We start from the raw sequence: 14,297 nt of genomic DNA, 5'->3' as shown, positions 1-14,297 counted from the left end.
GGGACCTATTAAGGGTCTCTGGGGGTGGGAGGTAGGGGGGACAGACTTTGTCTGGCTAATGAGAAGGTGTATTTATTTTTCACTGTACAGTATTTAAAAAGAATAAAAAAATCCAAACGGCTCCCTTCTTTCCCTCCCAGTCTTGTTTCTCACATGCTCATTAAATCTGAGCCACAGTGCTCCCTTAGTCATTTCCCCTTGTCAGTTGTTGTATCCCATGGACTTACAACAGTTCCTGCACCTAGCTCAGCCTTACTACTTGTACAACTTCCTCTAGAGCCCCTTAATTCTAGAAGTGATGTCCTCCTTCATTCTTTCTGCCCCTCCTCCCAAGTAAGCATCTTACTTTTCTTACCAGGGAACTGCCCAAGTGTCCCCACCCAACTTGCTGCTGGGTGAGTTGGGCCACTCCTATACCTACACTGCCTTCTGCTGTGACTCAGGGATGCCCCTCCCTAGGGGTTGAGAGCTAGAGCCAAGGCGGGGAAGCTAGCTTAATCGGCTTAGTTTATTTTGGGGTCCCCTAGGGCCAGGGCTGGGCCATGAGAAGATGGGGCACAAAGTGAGATGTTTTCCTGACAGGGCACCTTATATTTTCTCTCTGGAACCCTAGACTCCCTCCACCCCCCCAATCTTTACCAACAATGGCTCTGCTGCTTGCTTGGCCAACCTTCCTCTCCCCAGTTCCCCTGAGGATAGAAATGGCGCCTGTAGGGTTAGGATAATCCTCAGCACCGGAGAAAGCCAGAGTCACACAGCCTGAGCACCTGCTAGGGTGACTCTGGAAGAGAAATTACCTTAAACGTACATTCTCCAAATCTTCCCCAGAGACAGTCTGGGTCGGAGAACCCATCTGAAAGGCGTCGAGAGGGAGAATGCTGTTTTACCCCGTTTTTAGGATTTACTCCCATTTCTGTCTTTAAGGGCGTTCTAGACCTAAAATTACTTAAGGGAGGGGAATAAATTCCAGAGGGCGCTGAGAGGCGAGGCTCCTGGAATAGGGCTGGGTTTTGGGAGTGGAGCCCTGAGGAGAAGAAAGTGGGGGCCGGGAAAACAGTAAACCTGAGAGCGTTGGGGGGCGGGGGAAAAGAAGATGGAGGAGGCCCTTGAGGAGGGCGGGGTCACTGTTTAAAAGCCTTTACCGGGTCTGACCGGCCTACTACTGGCATTTGCCGCCACACCCCCCTTTATGTCCCCCCGAGGGTGATTGGAGTAAGGTATCCTCGGAAACACGCAGAAACCCAGAGCAGTACTGACTCGAGGAAGCCAGTCGCTCCAGGGCCTGAGAAGCACACCTTCATAGCTTTTCAAAGTACTTTTTGGAAGGTTGGGAGGGGTGGAGACCCTGGATTTGGGGAAGATCCCGAAGGAGAGCTGTGGAGGGAGAACCCAGCTACCTGCTGCTGGTGCTAAACACTGGCTTTCTGGCTTTGCGAAATTTTAAAGACTGCTGAGTGGCCATACACCACCATATTAAGGACAACGGATTTGGGGACAAGGTAGCAGAGATTCTTATTCTCCTTTAGTGTGGGGAGGGGAGTGTGGGTGGGTTACCTCCGTGGAGACTGAAGGATTGTGAAGGAACCTCTTCCATTGAAGGATACCAGATTTGGGATAACTTGGCGTTTGGAGACACTGGATCAGGCAGGGAGCCCGATAACCACTTTCCTGAGCCTCCTCCCTATCTCCCCCTCCTCTCCCAGGCTAATCATCTCCATGGCGCTGCCCCGGGCTCCTCCACTTAAGGCCTGGGCCCTGACACTCCCTGCTCCCACTGCTTTCGCATCTTCCACTTCCAGTCCCTTGGAGTCCGAGAGTCCTGGGATTCCCGGGGAGATTCCCACGAAGGTGAAGCGGCCCATGAACGCATTCATGGTGTGGAGCTCGGGCCAGCGTCGCCAGATGGCGCAGCTTCACCCCAAGATGCACAACTCGGAAATCTCCAAGCGCTTGGGCGCCCAGTGGAAACTGCTGGGGGAGGCTGAGAAGCGGCCCTTCGTAGAAGAGGCGAAGAGGCTCCGGGCGCGACACCTGCGCGACTATCCCGACTACAAGTACCGGCCGCGTCGCAAGGCCAAGAACACCAACCTGGGCCACGAAGGTCTGGGGCTGGCCAGGGCAAGCAAGGGCAGCAGCAACCACGGCGCCGAGCCAGGATGGGGGACTAGAGGCTTTGGCTACCAGCCCCACTACTCCTCTTCCTATCTGGCCGAGGACTGCGGGTAAGTGATAGCCAAGTGATAGACGGGGCGTGTGGGTGGATGAAAAGGAAGGACATGGGACTTCCTACCCTCGGGCAACCACCGTCCATACTCTCCTAGAGGACCACAGCGTGGGAGGGGGTTGAGACCGGGAGGGCGGGGATGGACAATTGAGCGCACGCTCTCAAAACTCGGTGCAAGTTTGGGCCTTAGAAATAAGGGGCAGTAGGACACCCGGAACATCCAGAAAATAGGTCCAGGCTATATTCACCTTACCTTGGGCTCCCTAGCTAATGACGAAATCCGTGGCTGGCCTAGAACCTGGGTTGGGTGTGGAATAGGGGGGTAGGCTTTTCAGCTGCTAAGCCCTAGTCTAGATGGGAGAGGAACGGGGTGAGAGAATTCGAGGCCTCATAGGTGGGTTCATGATTACAAGAGCACGGAGACAGCACTTCCAATGGGAAGGCTTCTCCCCAAATTCAAAATTAAGTCCAGCTTGATCAACCACCTCTGCCTCTCTCCCATATTGTAATATCCTAAGTAACAACTTTGAGTAGTCGTCTGGCATAGACTTTTGCCCCTATCTGCTACCTCTTCCTGGGTTACCTCCAGAACAAGGCTAGGACATAGAACCTTCTCTCCTCACTGCCTTCACACCCCAGCGTCCTCGACTTTTCCATCCTCAGAGTCCTGTCCTTTAGTTGACCCAAGTCCCTCTCCCATCCCCTAGGGCAGGGAGATTGCAAACCTCTCTTGTTCTCCCTGGAAAAGAACAGCTGGGGAGCATACATGCCAAATGATGCCAGCATGCCACAAAAAGACCAAACGGTAGCGTCTAAGCCACTAGAGGTCCCTGTCCCATTGATAATACCAAGCAGGGTCTGGACATCTGTGCTACTGGCTGAGCCAGAAACAAGCTGCTGTCCCTCCTCCTGCCCGCCCAGAACAGGTCTAACTCGAAAGCTGGGGAACGTGACTCAGGAAATCTACCCGACACACCCTCTCCTGGGGAGGGAACAACGGAGGACAAACTCTGGGTCTAAGAGGAATACCAAAGAAGAGGGATGGCATGGAGGTGAGGACCACAGACACCTAAGTTCTAATAACACTTCCCCTTTTCTTTCTTCCACAGAGTTCATCACTCTAAGCCGGAGGCCCTTTCCTTTTGTTCCCTTCCTCTTGCAGCTCCATTCCAAGGGGAGCTCTTGAATCCCTACAACCCTTATTCCCCTGGCCCTACCTCCTACAATCCTGCTCTCCTGGGTCCCACCCCTAGATCCACCTCTAATAACCCTAGGGCCCAGGGTCCATGAAAGGAACATACAGGTGCCTCTCCCATCCTTCACTCAGACCCCTTCCCTTAACAGCAGTGTCCCCAGCCACAAATATACCACCCTCAGGTGACTGGACACCTGAATTCTGAGGGACTTGATTAAGGGAGAATGCTGGATTATTTTTGTATTGAAGATACAAATTTTTATATATTGTATGTTTTGTAAGATTAAACTCATTTTGAGTTCTGGTCCCACTTTTTGATTCCCTCCACAGCTTCACCAATCCAGGGGATCATCAGCAGGGCCCAGGTCTGTTTTTCCACCTAGGACTTGCCTAGTTGGGGGTGGAGGACTGTGCCGATAGTTACCCTGAACCACTTCCCCATCAGCCCTGGAGGCTATCATATGGATGGCCTTAAGGGTCAAAAGTTCAGAACAGGGGATCCCACCTGAAAAAGACAGTTTTAGCTTAGGTTCTGGTCAGCTGTCTCTCTCCGTATCTTTGGTTACTGCCTATATTAGTCTGCAGGTGCCACCTCCCTTCATCTCCTGGGCCTATACCCTTCTGAGTACCCTAATGGGGGAGGGTGTTTGAAGGGGACCAGGCAAGAAGAGATATCTTCTAGGATTGAGAGGTAAGAAGCATATCTACGAATCAAAAGGAAGAAAGTAACGAAGTTCCCTTTGTGCTCTGCCAAGAAGCCAGAGATCCCATTCTCATGATGAATGTATGTAGGTACAAAGCTAGTTAATTAGCCATAGCTGACATCCTCATGGTCCAAAGACACATTAATGTCTTCACTTGTTACCTTCCTCCCAACCCCCTGGTCACAATCCCTCCCTTCTCTTGGAAGCTCCACAACACACTGGAGAACAAGAAGCTATGGGGGAGTGAAGGGAGGACAGGAAAGTTGGGGGGGGGGGGGGGGCAACAAAAGGGGAAGGAGGCGCACAGCCCCAAAAAAAGGATGCCAATTTTGGGAGTAGGAGGAACCCAGGTCAAGAAGACCAAAGGAAAAGGAATGAAGACCAAACTGGGGCCTTTGAGATACTGTTCTGGCTGGGAAAAGGGGAGTAGTATCGCAGACACTACTGATGTTTCTTTTCCCATTTGTGAGGAATGCTGACATTCCAGTAATAGAGGAGCTGGAAGGCAATGAGACCATTGCAGATGGAGGAGACAATAAAAGTCACAGCCATGAGGGGGTCACCTGTTTCCTGAGGATAGAACAGAAACAAAAAATATCAGAGTTGGAGGGTGAGCAGTTAGTCCAACCCATTCATTTTCCCTACAGGAAAACTGAGGCCAGGAAGATATAAATGATTTGCCAAGGCACAGGCAGTAAGTTTTAGAGGCAGTGGAATCTTGGTCCCTGCTCTGAAGATCTAATTAATCTCATTTTCAAGAGTAAGCTGACATTTAATCAGTAGGGCCTCTAAGGAGGTGGGGACTGTTCTCTGAGAGGAGTCTCACCTGGATGGAGGTGAAGATTCGGGCAAGGGAACCAGCAAAGAGTAAGAAAACAGTGACTGCTGACAGGTGCCCTGTGTGACCATTTCTGTAGTTGGTGATCACCTGAAGTAACTAGGGAAAATCAAAAGACCTTTGTGCTCATCCATTTCCTGTCCCTTCCCCATCATCTGGTGTGTTCTTTACCCTCACCCCTACCCATTGCCCAACTCCTTTTTTTCATACTCATATTTTGTTTGTCCCTCTCCATCCCCACCCCATAAAACTGTTTCCCCACCCCCTCCACCCCCACCCCCCCTCCCTATGATCACAGCCGGCCTGTTGGTGGCCTGAAGCAGGGTGACCACAGTCTTGGGCATCAGGGGTGACAGCAATACCAGCAGGATCAGGACATAGATGCCTAGTAAGGCCACACCTGGAGTGGTGCCAGGGAAAGATCAACCATCTTCCAACCTGCCTACTTCCCCTGCTTTCTTCCCACAGAAAGCCTTAACCCTTCTTCTATTACAGTGCCCCAAAAGTCTCCATTCCCCACCCATGGAGGATTGTAGGAAACCCAGCCCAGAGTCTCCCCCACCTCTCCCTGGGGGTCTGTGTGGGGGGTACCTCTCATGGTATGTCCTCTGTAGTGTAGGATCAGGAAGCAGATGGTAATGGTCTGTAGCATTAAGAACAAGGCCTCACCCCAAGAGCTGAAGGGGAGCCAAGACATGGGTCAGAGCTGGACCAATCCTCCTCTACTGCCCCTATGGGTCTTCCTGACGTCTACAACTCCCAAGGGTTATCCTCTATCACAGCAAGTGCCTATCTGAGGTTCAAGGGAATTGCCTAACACTATTATCTAATCATCTATCTATCTGTGAGAAGCTGGGAGCCAGAAACCCAAAGCTGTCCTTCCCACAGATTGCTGGTCTAATTTCCTCAGTTTCCACAGCTTTGAATACACAATACTCATGAACCGTTTTTGTTTGTTTGTTTATTTATTTATTTAGGTGGGACTTGCCCAAGATCACACAGCTAGTGTCATGTGTCTGAGGCTGGATCTGAACTCAGGTCCTCCTGACTGGAGGGCTGGTGCACCACCCACTACATCACCTAGCTGCCCCTGTTTATTTGTCTTTTAAGGCAAGGATGGGTAGAGAGCATTCCAATTCCTCACACTCCTAGAGAAGTTGTTATCACACTCCCAAAGCCATTTGGGCCCCTGAGTTACCTGAATGGGAAGCTGTTTGCCACACTGTAGGTGATGGTCCCAGTCAAGGCCACCAGTTCTAGAAGAAATGCCTGGAGGCTCAGGCCTTCTGCACTCTTCACCCCCAGAATTTTAAACACTTGAGGTAGTTTCACTGTGAGGGGGCAAGCAGATAACAAGAAAAGCCATATCTCCTGTGAATACAGACCCACTCCTTTCCCAGCTATGTTTGCTTTTTGAGGAAAAGGGGGTCTCAAGTTCAATTGGAGCCCGTACCCCTGAGATGACCAAGGGGGACACCTCTAATTCCCACTGGACACTCACCCAGCAATGATCCAGCAACAATGCCAAGTCCCAGGCCTTTGCTGATTAGTATCTTGAGGCAGGGAACTGGAAGGGGGTGAGAGGAAGCAAAGAGAGTTAAGATATTAGGAAAGACAAAGCCAAGGTTGAATTATAAGGCCAAGCCTCTTGTCCTACAGCCTCCTCTGAAGGCAGAGGACTGTGCCTGCCTTCCAATGCCAAGAAAGGACAATGGTATTAAAGCATAGGGACAGTCAAGATTGTAGAGTGTCTACTCCCCCATACTCTTTCTACTTTTAGGCCTAGACTTGGGGACACTACCTTTCTCTACTGCTTTTCCATGAGAACCATCTGAGAAGATAGTCTCATAGACTCTGAGGTCTTAGGGACATCTGAGGGGGAAAAATGCCAACCTACTGTCCCTGCCTCATTTTCTTACCCTGGCTAACGTCCTAGGTCTCCCTGCACAACATTATCAAGACTCAGGAAAATTTCGGGATTTGAAGTTAAAAGACCTGGATCTTCTAATTGTTACCTCTGTGACTTCAGACAAATAAGTTGTTTATCTAAGCCTGTTTTTTCATCTGTTAAATGAGCGGATTGGACTAGAAGATCTCAAAAATCCTTCAGAGCTCTAAATCTTATGTCACTCCTCTCTGATTCAGGTTTTTCACTTCTATAATGGGGATAATACTTGTACAACCCAACCCACTTCAGTGATGCTATGAGGAAAGTACTTTAAACCTCGAAACCCAGTGTCATCCACTGTTATCCTAATACACCACCCCAGAAACCTTCGATGATGCTCCCCTTCCCAATCGGTCATTCAAAGCTAATCTCTACTGCTGTCCAAAAGAAATTGTTACCTTTGGGCAAATCTCAATGCTGACTTTTCCCCACCACTGAGCTCTTGGTTTCACCATTGCTCCTCACTTAGAACACCCTCCCCAAACCCCACCTATTCCAGGCCGGAGCTGTCCCTGACCACTCTGGCTCAAAGTGATCTTATTCTTCGTTCCATCTTGATTCTCCTCCTGCCTGTCTGAGTGTTCCTTCTCAGATGACTTGGCTGGCTTATCATCTATACCAAATCCCCTGCTGGTAGAGATAACCTAAAGGCCAGCTGAAACCAGTCAAATCCTTATCACTTGTCTCCTGGACTACTACAAGAGTTTTCTAATTGGTCCCTCTCCCTTGAGTTTCTTGTCTTCCAAATTCATCCTTTACATAGCTACCAAAGCAATTTCTGACCACCTCACTTCCCTCCTCAATAAACTCAAGGGACTCCCAATTACCTCTAGGATCAAACAGAAATTTCTCTGTTTGGCATTTAACCTTTCCAGCTTGATTTTGCATTACTCCTTTTCAGACATTCAGCGGCCCAGCCAAACCAGGCTTCTTACTGTTCTTTTTTTTTTAGGCAATTGGGGTTAAGTGACTTGCCCATGGTCACACAGCTAGTGACAAGTGTTTGGTCTGAGGCCGGATTTAAACTCAGGTCCTCCTGACTTTAGGGCTGGTGCTCTATCCACTGTGCCACCTAGCTGCCCCTTACTGTTCTTCTTCAGGAACTGATATCTCTCGCCTCAGTGCCTTTATACAGACTGTTTACTGACTTCCTCCTTCCTCCTCACCAGTCTCTTGGAATCCCAACTTTTCTTCAAAACTCAGATCAAGCACTACCTTCATAAGCCTTTTCTAATCTCTCAATTTACCTTAAATTTGCACACATTGTCTTACCCAGTAAGATCTTTGAGGGCAGGGACTGTTTCATTTTTACTGGCCACATTACTTGTGCCTACTCATGTTTTGCATGTATTGAAGAGCAGTAGAATAGAGTGGAAAGAGTGCTGGCTTGAGTCAGAGAACTTAGGTTCAAATCCCAACTCTTAATACTTTTCAGCTTGGTTAAATCTCTTGATCTCCCCCAAATATTCTCAGAGCCTCTTAAGTCCACTCCAGCTTCAGATCTATGATCCTATTATGACTTCTCTGGGAGTCAGTTTTTCATTTATAAAAAAAGAAGATTGGGCTAACTGACCTGTAAGGTTCCTTCCAGTTTTAAATCATCCTAAGATAGTTTCACACATACTGTGAGTTCCTGGAGGTCTCCTTACATTACCCCAGGTCTGGCACACTGCACTGCATACACCAGTCACTCAGTAAAGGTTATGTATAGTATGGTGGAAAAACCCTGTGCCAGAGACCTGAATTCTAGCAGTATCGCTGCTACTAATTCACCCTTTACTCAGTTGGCTTCGGCTTCTCCCAGGAAGTAGTACTAATACCATCTACATCACCTGTTGAGCAAGTAGATTTGGTGTCGGAGGACTCCAAATAAGTACGATATTTTACAGCTTATGTGATCCTTGCCCTCTATTAGCTCATTTCCTTACCTATAAAATGGGGGAGGAAGGTAGCTTATCTCCCAGATAATATCTCCTTTTAAATGGGGGTGTTTTATAAATATATAGCAACAGTGTGGAAGGCGGCCTACTTTAACAGTTAGAGCTCTGGACTTGGAAGTCAGAAAGACTTAGGTTCAAATTCCACCTTGGACATACAATGTATACGTACACACACACACACACACACACACACTCTCTCTCTCTCTCTCTCCCTGTCTCATGGAGACCTAGGTTCAAATCTTAATTCTTCTCTGTGGCCTTGGGCAAATCACTTGACCTCGCGAACCTTACTGCCTTCATCGATTAAATGGAAACAATCAAACCTGCAGCAACATCACCTCTCTGCCACATCATGGAAAACAAACTAATGGATGGAAGGCAATGTAAACTATCAGCTACCGTCATTATTATGGCCCTACGTTGTGCAGATTGAACCTTAGCACTTCCGGTATCAACTCACTAACCCAGAAACTTTAATTAACAGGGTGCAGTAGCTCTTAATGGGGACCTCATTAGTCACGCCACCCCAACCCACGGCCCCTATAAAAGGAACACGACTTCCTTTCCCACGCGGATTGCAGGCACTTCCGCCCTGCCTCCATGGCCGCCCTCAGTCACTACCGCCCGAAAGGTCACGGCAGTGGCTGCCATGATCTCGTGGTTTGACACCCCCATCCCAGGCCAGTTACAGATCCCCGCGTCCGGAGGACCACGTGATTCTGGAGAGGGGCTTACAATCGAGCAAATCCAAGTCGATAAAAAACCGATCGTAGCATTTCTCGGGCAGAAGAAAAGGCACCAAAAGCCGCTTTAAAGACCCTTCCGCTTCCTCCGCCATCTTGTAAACTGATCTCCGCCGCCTGCTTGTGCTTTCCCTCCCCTGCTTGGACTGCCATTAAAGTTCGTAGGCACGCGCATGCGCGTTTCCATACTTCCGACCAATTTCCTCTTGCGCTCGTTCGCTGGCGCTCTTCTCACCCCCGGAAGTGTTTGCCTCCAAAGCGTAAAGCGCTCCTCTTACACCATTTTTGTTGCTCTTTGCCTGACGGGATGTGTGGCGGTGGAGGGGCGGGGCTGGGGTGGACGCAATTTAAAAAGGGCAATATACATATGTGCTGTTGTCGCTCTATTTGAGGATCTGTTTTTGTGAATGAGATGGATCTCATCACCAGGGCCCCCCTGGCGCCATTTTGTCGAATCCTTTCCAATTTGGGTGTCTCTGCCTTGTTAGAGGCCGAGAGGGAGAAGCCCAAATATTTCACCACTTTTGTTAAACCCAAACCCGGGGCGGAGGTGGGGAGTAGGTGGGCAAGAGACCAGAACCAACCCCAAACCCCCCCCCCCACGAGGTGGTTCTGGTGTGTCAGGCTTTGCATTTCTCTTTCTGGTTTTTCCAGAGTCTTGGCAATAGCACTGCCCACATGATGTAGTGGAGAGAGAGGTTTTTAATGGATCCAAGATGGCTGCCAGCAATAGGCTTGCCAATGACTTAATCCATTTAACTAGATGAGTATTTAGGAAACCACTTTTCCAAGCTCTGGGGTTATATTGACAAAAAGGAATTGTTGGGGTGGGGGGTTATGACCATTCTATGTCAAACTCTACTCACTCCCTTCAAAGTTCTTTCTGACACTCAAGCCTCTATGGGCCAAGGCTCCTTCCTGGGGTTTCTGGGGCAGGGTACCGAGGTACGGAGTTCTAACAGTTAGTTCCACCTGGGAGAAGCTATCCAAACTGCCAGTATGTGCTGGGCCTTCTTGTGGAAGTACAGCTTTTACCTCATGACCTTCTTGGGGCAGGGGGCTGTTACAAATATGTTTCTCTAACAGCTCTTTGGTGTCTTCCATTCGATGACCTATTAGGTCATCCGTGATGTGTCGGAGACAGTGGTGGGGGTTGCTGGACGTTCTTCACCTAAGTCACTTTCCCTGCCCTTGTGGTAATGGCTTACCACACCTATTTGGGAGTTATGGGCTCTATCCATGGCCCTAGTTGGGTACCTGATTATTTGTGTTATTATATATAAAGTTGATACTTTTGGTGATCGTGGTCTAGAGGCTTCTGGAAATGGATGCAAGATATCATCATGCCACAGATGCTGGGGAGATGTTGGGCCTGGCCTAACATGCAATCCGGACTAGAGGGTTACTGTTCCTAGGGGCCTCTCAAAGTAGGTCACTTCTCCCATTGCTGATGTGGTCATTTGGTAATGCAGCAATGGCAACATCAATATAAGAGATAATATAAGCAATCCTTGATGTAGTGATACAGTGGATGGCAGCTTGTGGTGGCTCCAAGGCCACTGATGGAGCTGATGAAATGTAGAATACACTGTTACTTGGTCCTTACCCATAGTCATTACTACCTGCTGAACTCAGCGTGGCATATTCTAGGACCAAGGTGAGGACTCGAAGAGCCTTCAGCCCCAGCCCCAAAGGAGGAGGGAGGGAAGGCACTGAAAACATGGGGATGTACTGTGCCAGGCATCAAGGAAAACACACATACATACATACACACACACACACACACACATTCTTCCTACTGTTCAGACTTCTTGAAAGTGTATCAAGGACAAAGAACCAGACATAAGGCAAAGCAATTGTGATCTTTAATCATTGCAGGAATGGAGAAGTTAAGGAAAATGCATGTATCTATATGGTTCTAGGAAGGTACCTCTGTCAAATCCAATAAAGACTCTCATTGCCCACAATGTCTCTCCTTATGTCATTTGAAATCTCCTCTCAGCCCCACCCCCACCCCCCAAAGGTAGAGGGGAATTGCAGAGGGAATCAGGAGCTTTCATAGAGGCTGGTAGGCTGGTGGGCGTCTTCGAGAGATACAGAAGGCACTAAGCACAAGGGTGAGTAGAGCGAGGACGATAAGGCCCACCACAAGAGGCACTAGGATGTTGAGTTCAGCAGAACAGGAGAAAGCTAGGGGGAGAAAAGGGAGAGGTAACGTGAACAGCAAAGTACCCAAGAATAGGCTGTTGTGGGGGGGTCAGAGAAAGGTAGCTGATAGAAAAGGTCTTGGAGTTTACTCCCTAAAGTGGGGCAAACCTTCTAGTGCTTCAACTCAGAATGGAGGGACAGGAAAAGGTATTAGGTGGAGGGGATCTTAGAGCTCATCTAGTCCAACCACCTCATTTTGCAGATGTGGAAACTGAAGCCCAGACGGCTTATTACACAACTATGTAGAATTCAAACCTAGGTCTTCTCTCTTGGGAAGCCTAAATTAGTGTGTTAAGTAGGACCAGAGATGCCTAGACAAGAATGGGACCAATGAACGGGACAAGTGGATGGGACTAGGGAATATTTGCTTCCAGTCCAGTGAAGAGGGAGGGCATTTGGGAAAGCAGGGAAGAGGAACAAGGGAAGGAGTGGTGTCCCTGGAAAAGATACTGCCTTGCACACAATAGGCCATGATGTTTAATTGAATTAAATTGATGAGGTGGCTGGTGGGGTGGGCATCTTACCTGTGCCAAAGGCTCCAGTTGGGGGTAGCTGAGCTGCCTGCAGCTGCAGAGATAGTAAGTCGAGGTGGACATCTGGGGAGAGTGTTATACTTCTATTTCTACAACTGAAGCTATGACCCAGTGGTGCTTGGAGATCATGGAGTGATGAATTCTCTGCTGAGAATGTCCACCCTGATTTAAGGAGTATGGAGAGATCAAAGAATTCACGTTTTTTTCTTTCCTCTCCTTCCATTTCCCCTCAGTAAAGTAGAAGTTAGAGTGTGGGAGTACTCACGGGTTGCGGAAGGGAAGGACACATTGAACTCTGTCACCAAGCAGTTCAGGTAGACAGTTTTCTTGATTGAGTCCTGGGAAGGGTGGTGTTAGGATTGATTATAAATAAATCTAAGTATGTAGTGAAGAAAGGATCAGAGAGGAGGGGCTTATCTTTTGACCATTAAAATTGTACCTGCTTGAAATCAAAGATGAGTTTTCCATCAGGAAAAGAGAGAATTAGGCTGGAATGGTTCCCGTCACAGCTGCCTTGAGCAACCGTTCTATTCGGGTTCAGGACAAAAATGCCCCAAAGCTGCAGGAAGACGAAAACAAAATGGAGTCAATTTACTGCTTCACATCATCTTCCCCTTCTGTTTTTTCCCTTCTTCCCACTCTTCCCCTGCCCTAGTTTTTGCTCCTCCCACCCAGTCCCCCACCGCATCAGACTCTTGCTGTCCCCTCCCAGTGGGTCTGACCTTTCCTCCACTGTGGCTCTGGTACAGGACCCTCATCTGGATCTGAGCCCTCAGGCGAACACAGAGCTGGGAACCATTGGCCCCAGTGTAGTCTCCAACAGTCCCACTGGGGCCAGAGGTGGGTTCAGGAGAAGGTGGGACTGGCACAGATTTAGATGGGCTGATGGTTGAGGTGTTTCTGGGGCTTGTGGTAGTTCCATGAGTGATAGCTGTTCCTTCACTTGTGGTTGGATAACTGGTAGTAGTGCTGTTACTGTGGGGGATAGTGGCAGCTGTGGAGGTCCTGTGGGATGTGGCTGTCTTCCCATGTCCTGTGGTAGTTTCGGGACTGGTGGTACTCCTCTCTGTCGCCATGGTCGTCACCGTGAATGATGGTACCAGGGTAACAGACTTCTTCTGAGGACACTTATTCCCTGCCCCCTGGTCTTTGAGGGAAAAGAGTAAGGGCAGATCATCCCTGGAAGATAATCAAAATAAGGACTGCCCTAGCATGCCCAACCCTGCCACCCTTCCCCCATACCTGCCAGCAGCCCCAGCAAGATACCAGAAAGTAGCAGAGGAAGTCTCATGATAATTCAGGATTGCCAATTAGGATCTTCCTCCAGGGTTCTCTTCTCTGCACCCAAAGAGACTGATTCACTTTACCGTCTTGTCTTTTAAGGGAAATATGAAACCTACTTCCTAGTAACTAACCCTCCACCCACATTCTGACTCAAGCACCTCAGGCTCACCAGACTCAGTGTTGAGTCAAGAATTTCTCAATCTTCAGTTTGCCCCAACCAGTGCTGTCATGAGGTTCCTTCTGGGCTAAGAGGAAGCTGAAGGGATATATGGGGGTGGCATTAATGGCTGAAGGAAGAAATAAAGGCCAGGCTCGTAATTGTGGTGGGAGGTTAAGACTTGGAGGGAAGACCTTAATGGTGATAATTGTGAAATATAGCATAGGAAAGAAGCACAGGGGTACCAAAATGGGAGAGGATACCTCCCCCCCTTTCTTTTTTTACATTATATAGTCTCCCACCTTTGCTTTTCTGGTAGTTTAGACACAAAAACCTTTATCGCCAGATTAATGGCTAAGCCATTAGGGTTTTCTGTTTTTTAAAGGGGATAACTTGTACAGTGGGCATGGGTAGGACTGATGACGCTTATGGAGACACATCATCTGAACCCTAGGTAAAGAGTTATGTATTACCCTGTTAAGGGGACACCAGTGACCTCCACCCAGAAACTGGATTGAGGAAA

The 14,297-nt window shown here is 48.8% G+C and overlaps 3 protein-coding genes across 5 annotated transcripts; 1 reads left to right on the top strand and 2 right to left on the bottom strand.

Moving 5' to 3' along the window:
- The first annotated feature begins 11 nt into the window (after positions 1–11).
- SOX15 (SRY-box 15) lies at positions 12–3,723 on the top strand. Of its 2 annotated transcripts, XM_027857251.1 has the most exons (3): positions 12–1,499; positions 1,704–2,222; positions 3,334–3,723. In XM_027857251.1, exons 2-3 carry the CDS (start codon positions 1,717–1,719, stop codon positions 3,512–3,514), a joined length of 687 nt encoding a protein of 228 aa, XP_027713052.1. In that variant the 5' UTR covers positions 12–1,499; positions 1,704–1,716; the 3' UTR covers positions 3,515–3,723. The 2 variants fall into 2 exon arrangements, with proteins under 2 accessions (XP_027713052.1, XP_027713051.1); XM_027857250.1 differs by having other exon boundaries at positions 12–2,222.
- MPDU1 (mannose-P-dolichol utilization defect 1) lies at positions 3,655–9,766 on the bottom strand. Its single transcript, XM_027857249.1, has 7 exons — positions 9,585–9,766; positions 6,463–6,528; positions 6,160–6,292; positions 5,553–5,638; positions 5,243–5,361; positions 4,950–5,060; positions 3,655–4,693 (listed from the first exon to the last, which is right to left on the bottom strand). Exons 1-7 carry the CDS (start codon positions 9,685–9,687, stop codon positions 4,565–4,567), a joined length of 747 nt encoding a protein of 248 aa, XP_027713050.1. The 5' UTR covers positions 9,688–9,766; the 3' UTR covers positions 3,655–4,564.
- Positions 9,767–11,435: 1,669 nt separating this feature from the next.
- Positions 11,436–13,707, bottom strand: CD68 (CD68 molecule). 2 transcript variants are annotated; one of them, XM_027857071.1, is made up of 6 exons: positions 13,576–13,707; positions 13,056–13,480; positions 12,773–12,892; positions 12,599–12,671; positions 12,325–12,495; positions 11,436–11,782 (listed from the first exon to the last, which is right to left on the bottom strand). In XM_027857071.1, exons 1-6 carry the CDS (start codon positions 13,622–13,624, stop codon positions 11,649–11,651), a joined length of 972 nt encoding a protein of 323 aa, XP_027712872.1. In that variant the 5' UTR covers positions 13,625–13,707; the 3' UTR covers positions 11,436–11,648. The 2 variants fall into 2 exon arrangements, with proteins under 2 accessions (XP_027712872.1, XP_027712874.1); XM_027857073.1 differs by having other exon boundaries at positions 13,600–13,693.
- Positions 13,708–14,297: the final 590 nt, after the last annotated feature.

This window comes from Vombatus ursinus, unplaced genomic scaffold (assembly GCF_900497805.2).
Source record: "Vombatus ursinus unplaced genomic scaffold, bare-nosed wombat genome assembly UNPS02011916.1, whole genome shotgun sequence".
In the NCBI taxonomy this organism is placed as follows: domain Eukaryota; kingdom Metazoa; phylum Chordata; class Mammalia; order Diprotodontia; family Vombatidae; genus Vombatus; species Vombatus ursinus.
This window is presented reverse-complemented; position numbering and strand designations above follow the sequence as displayed.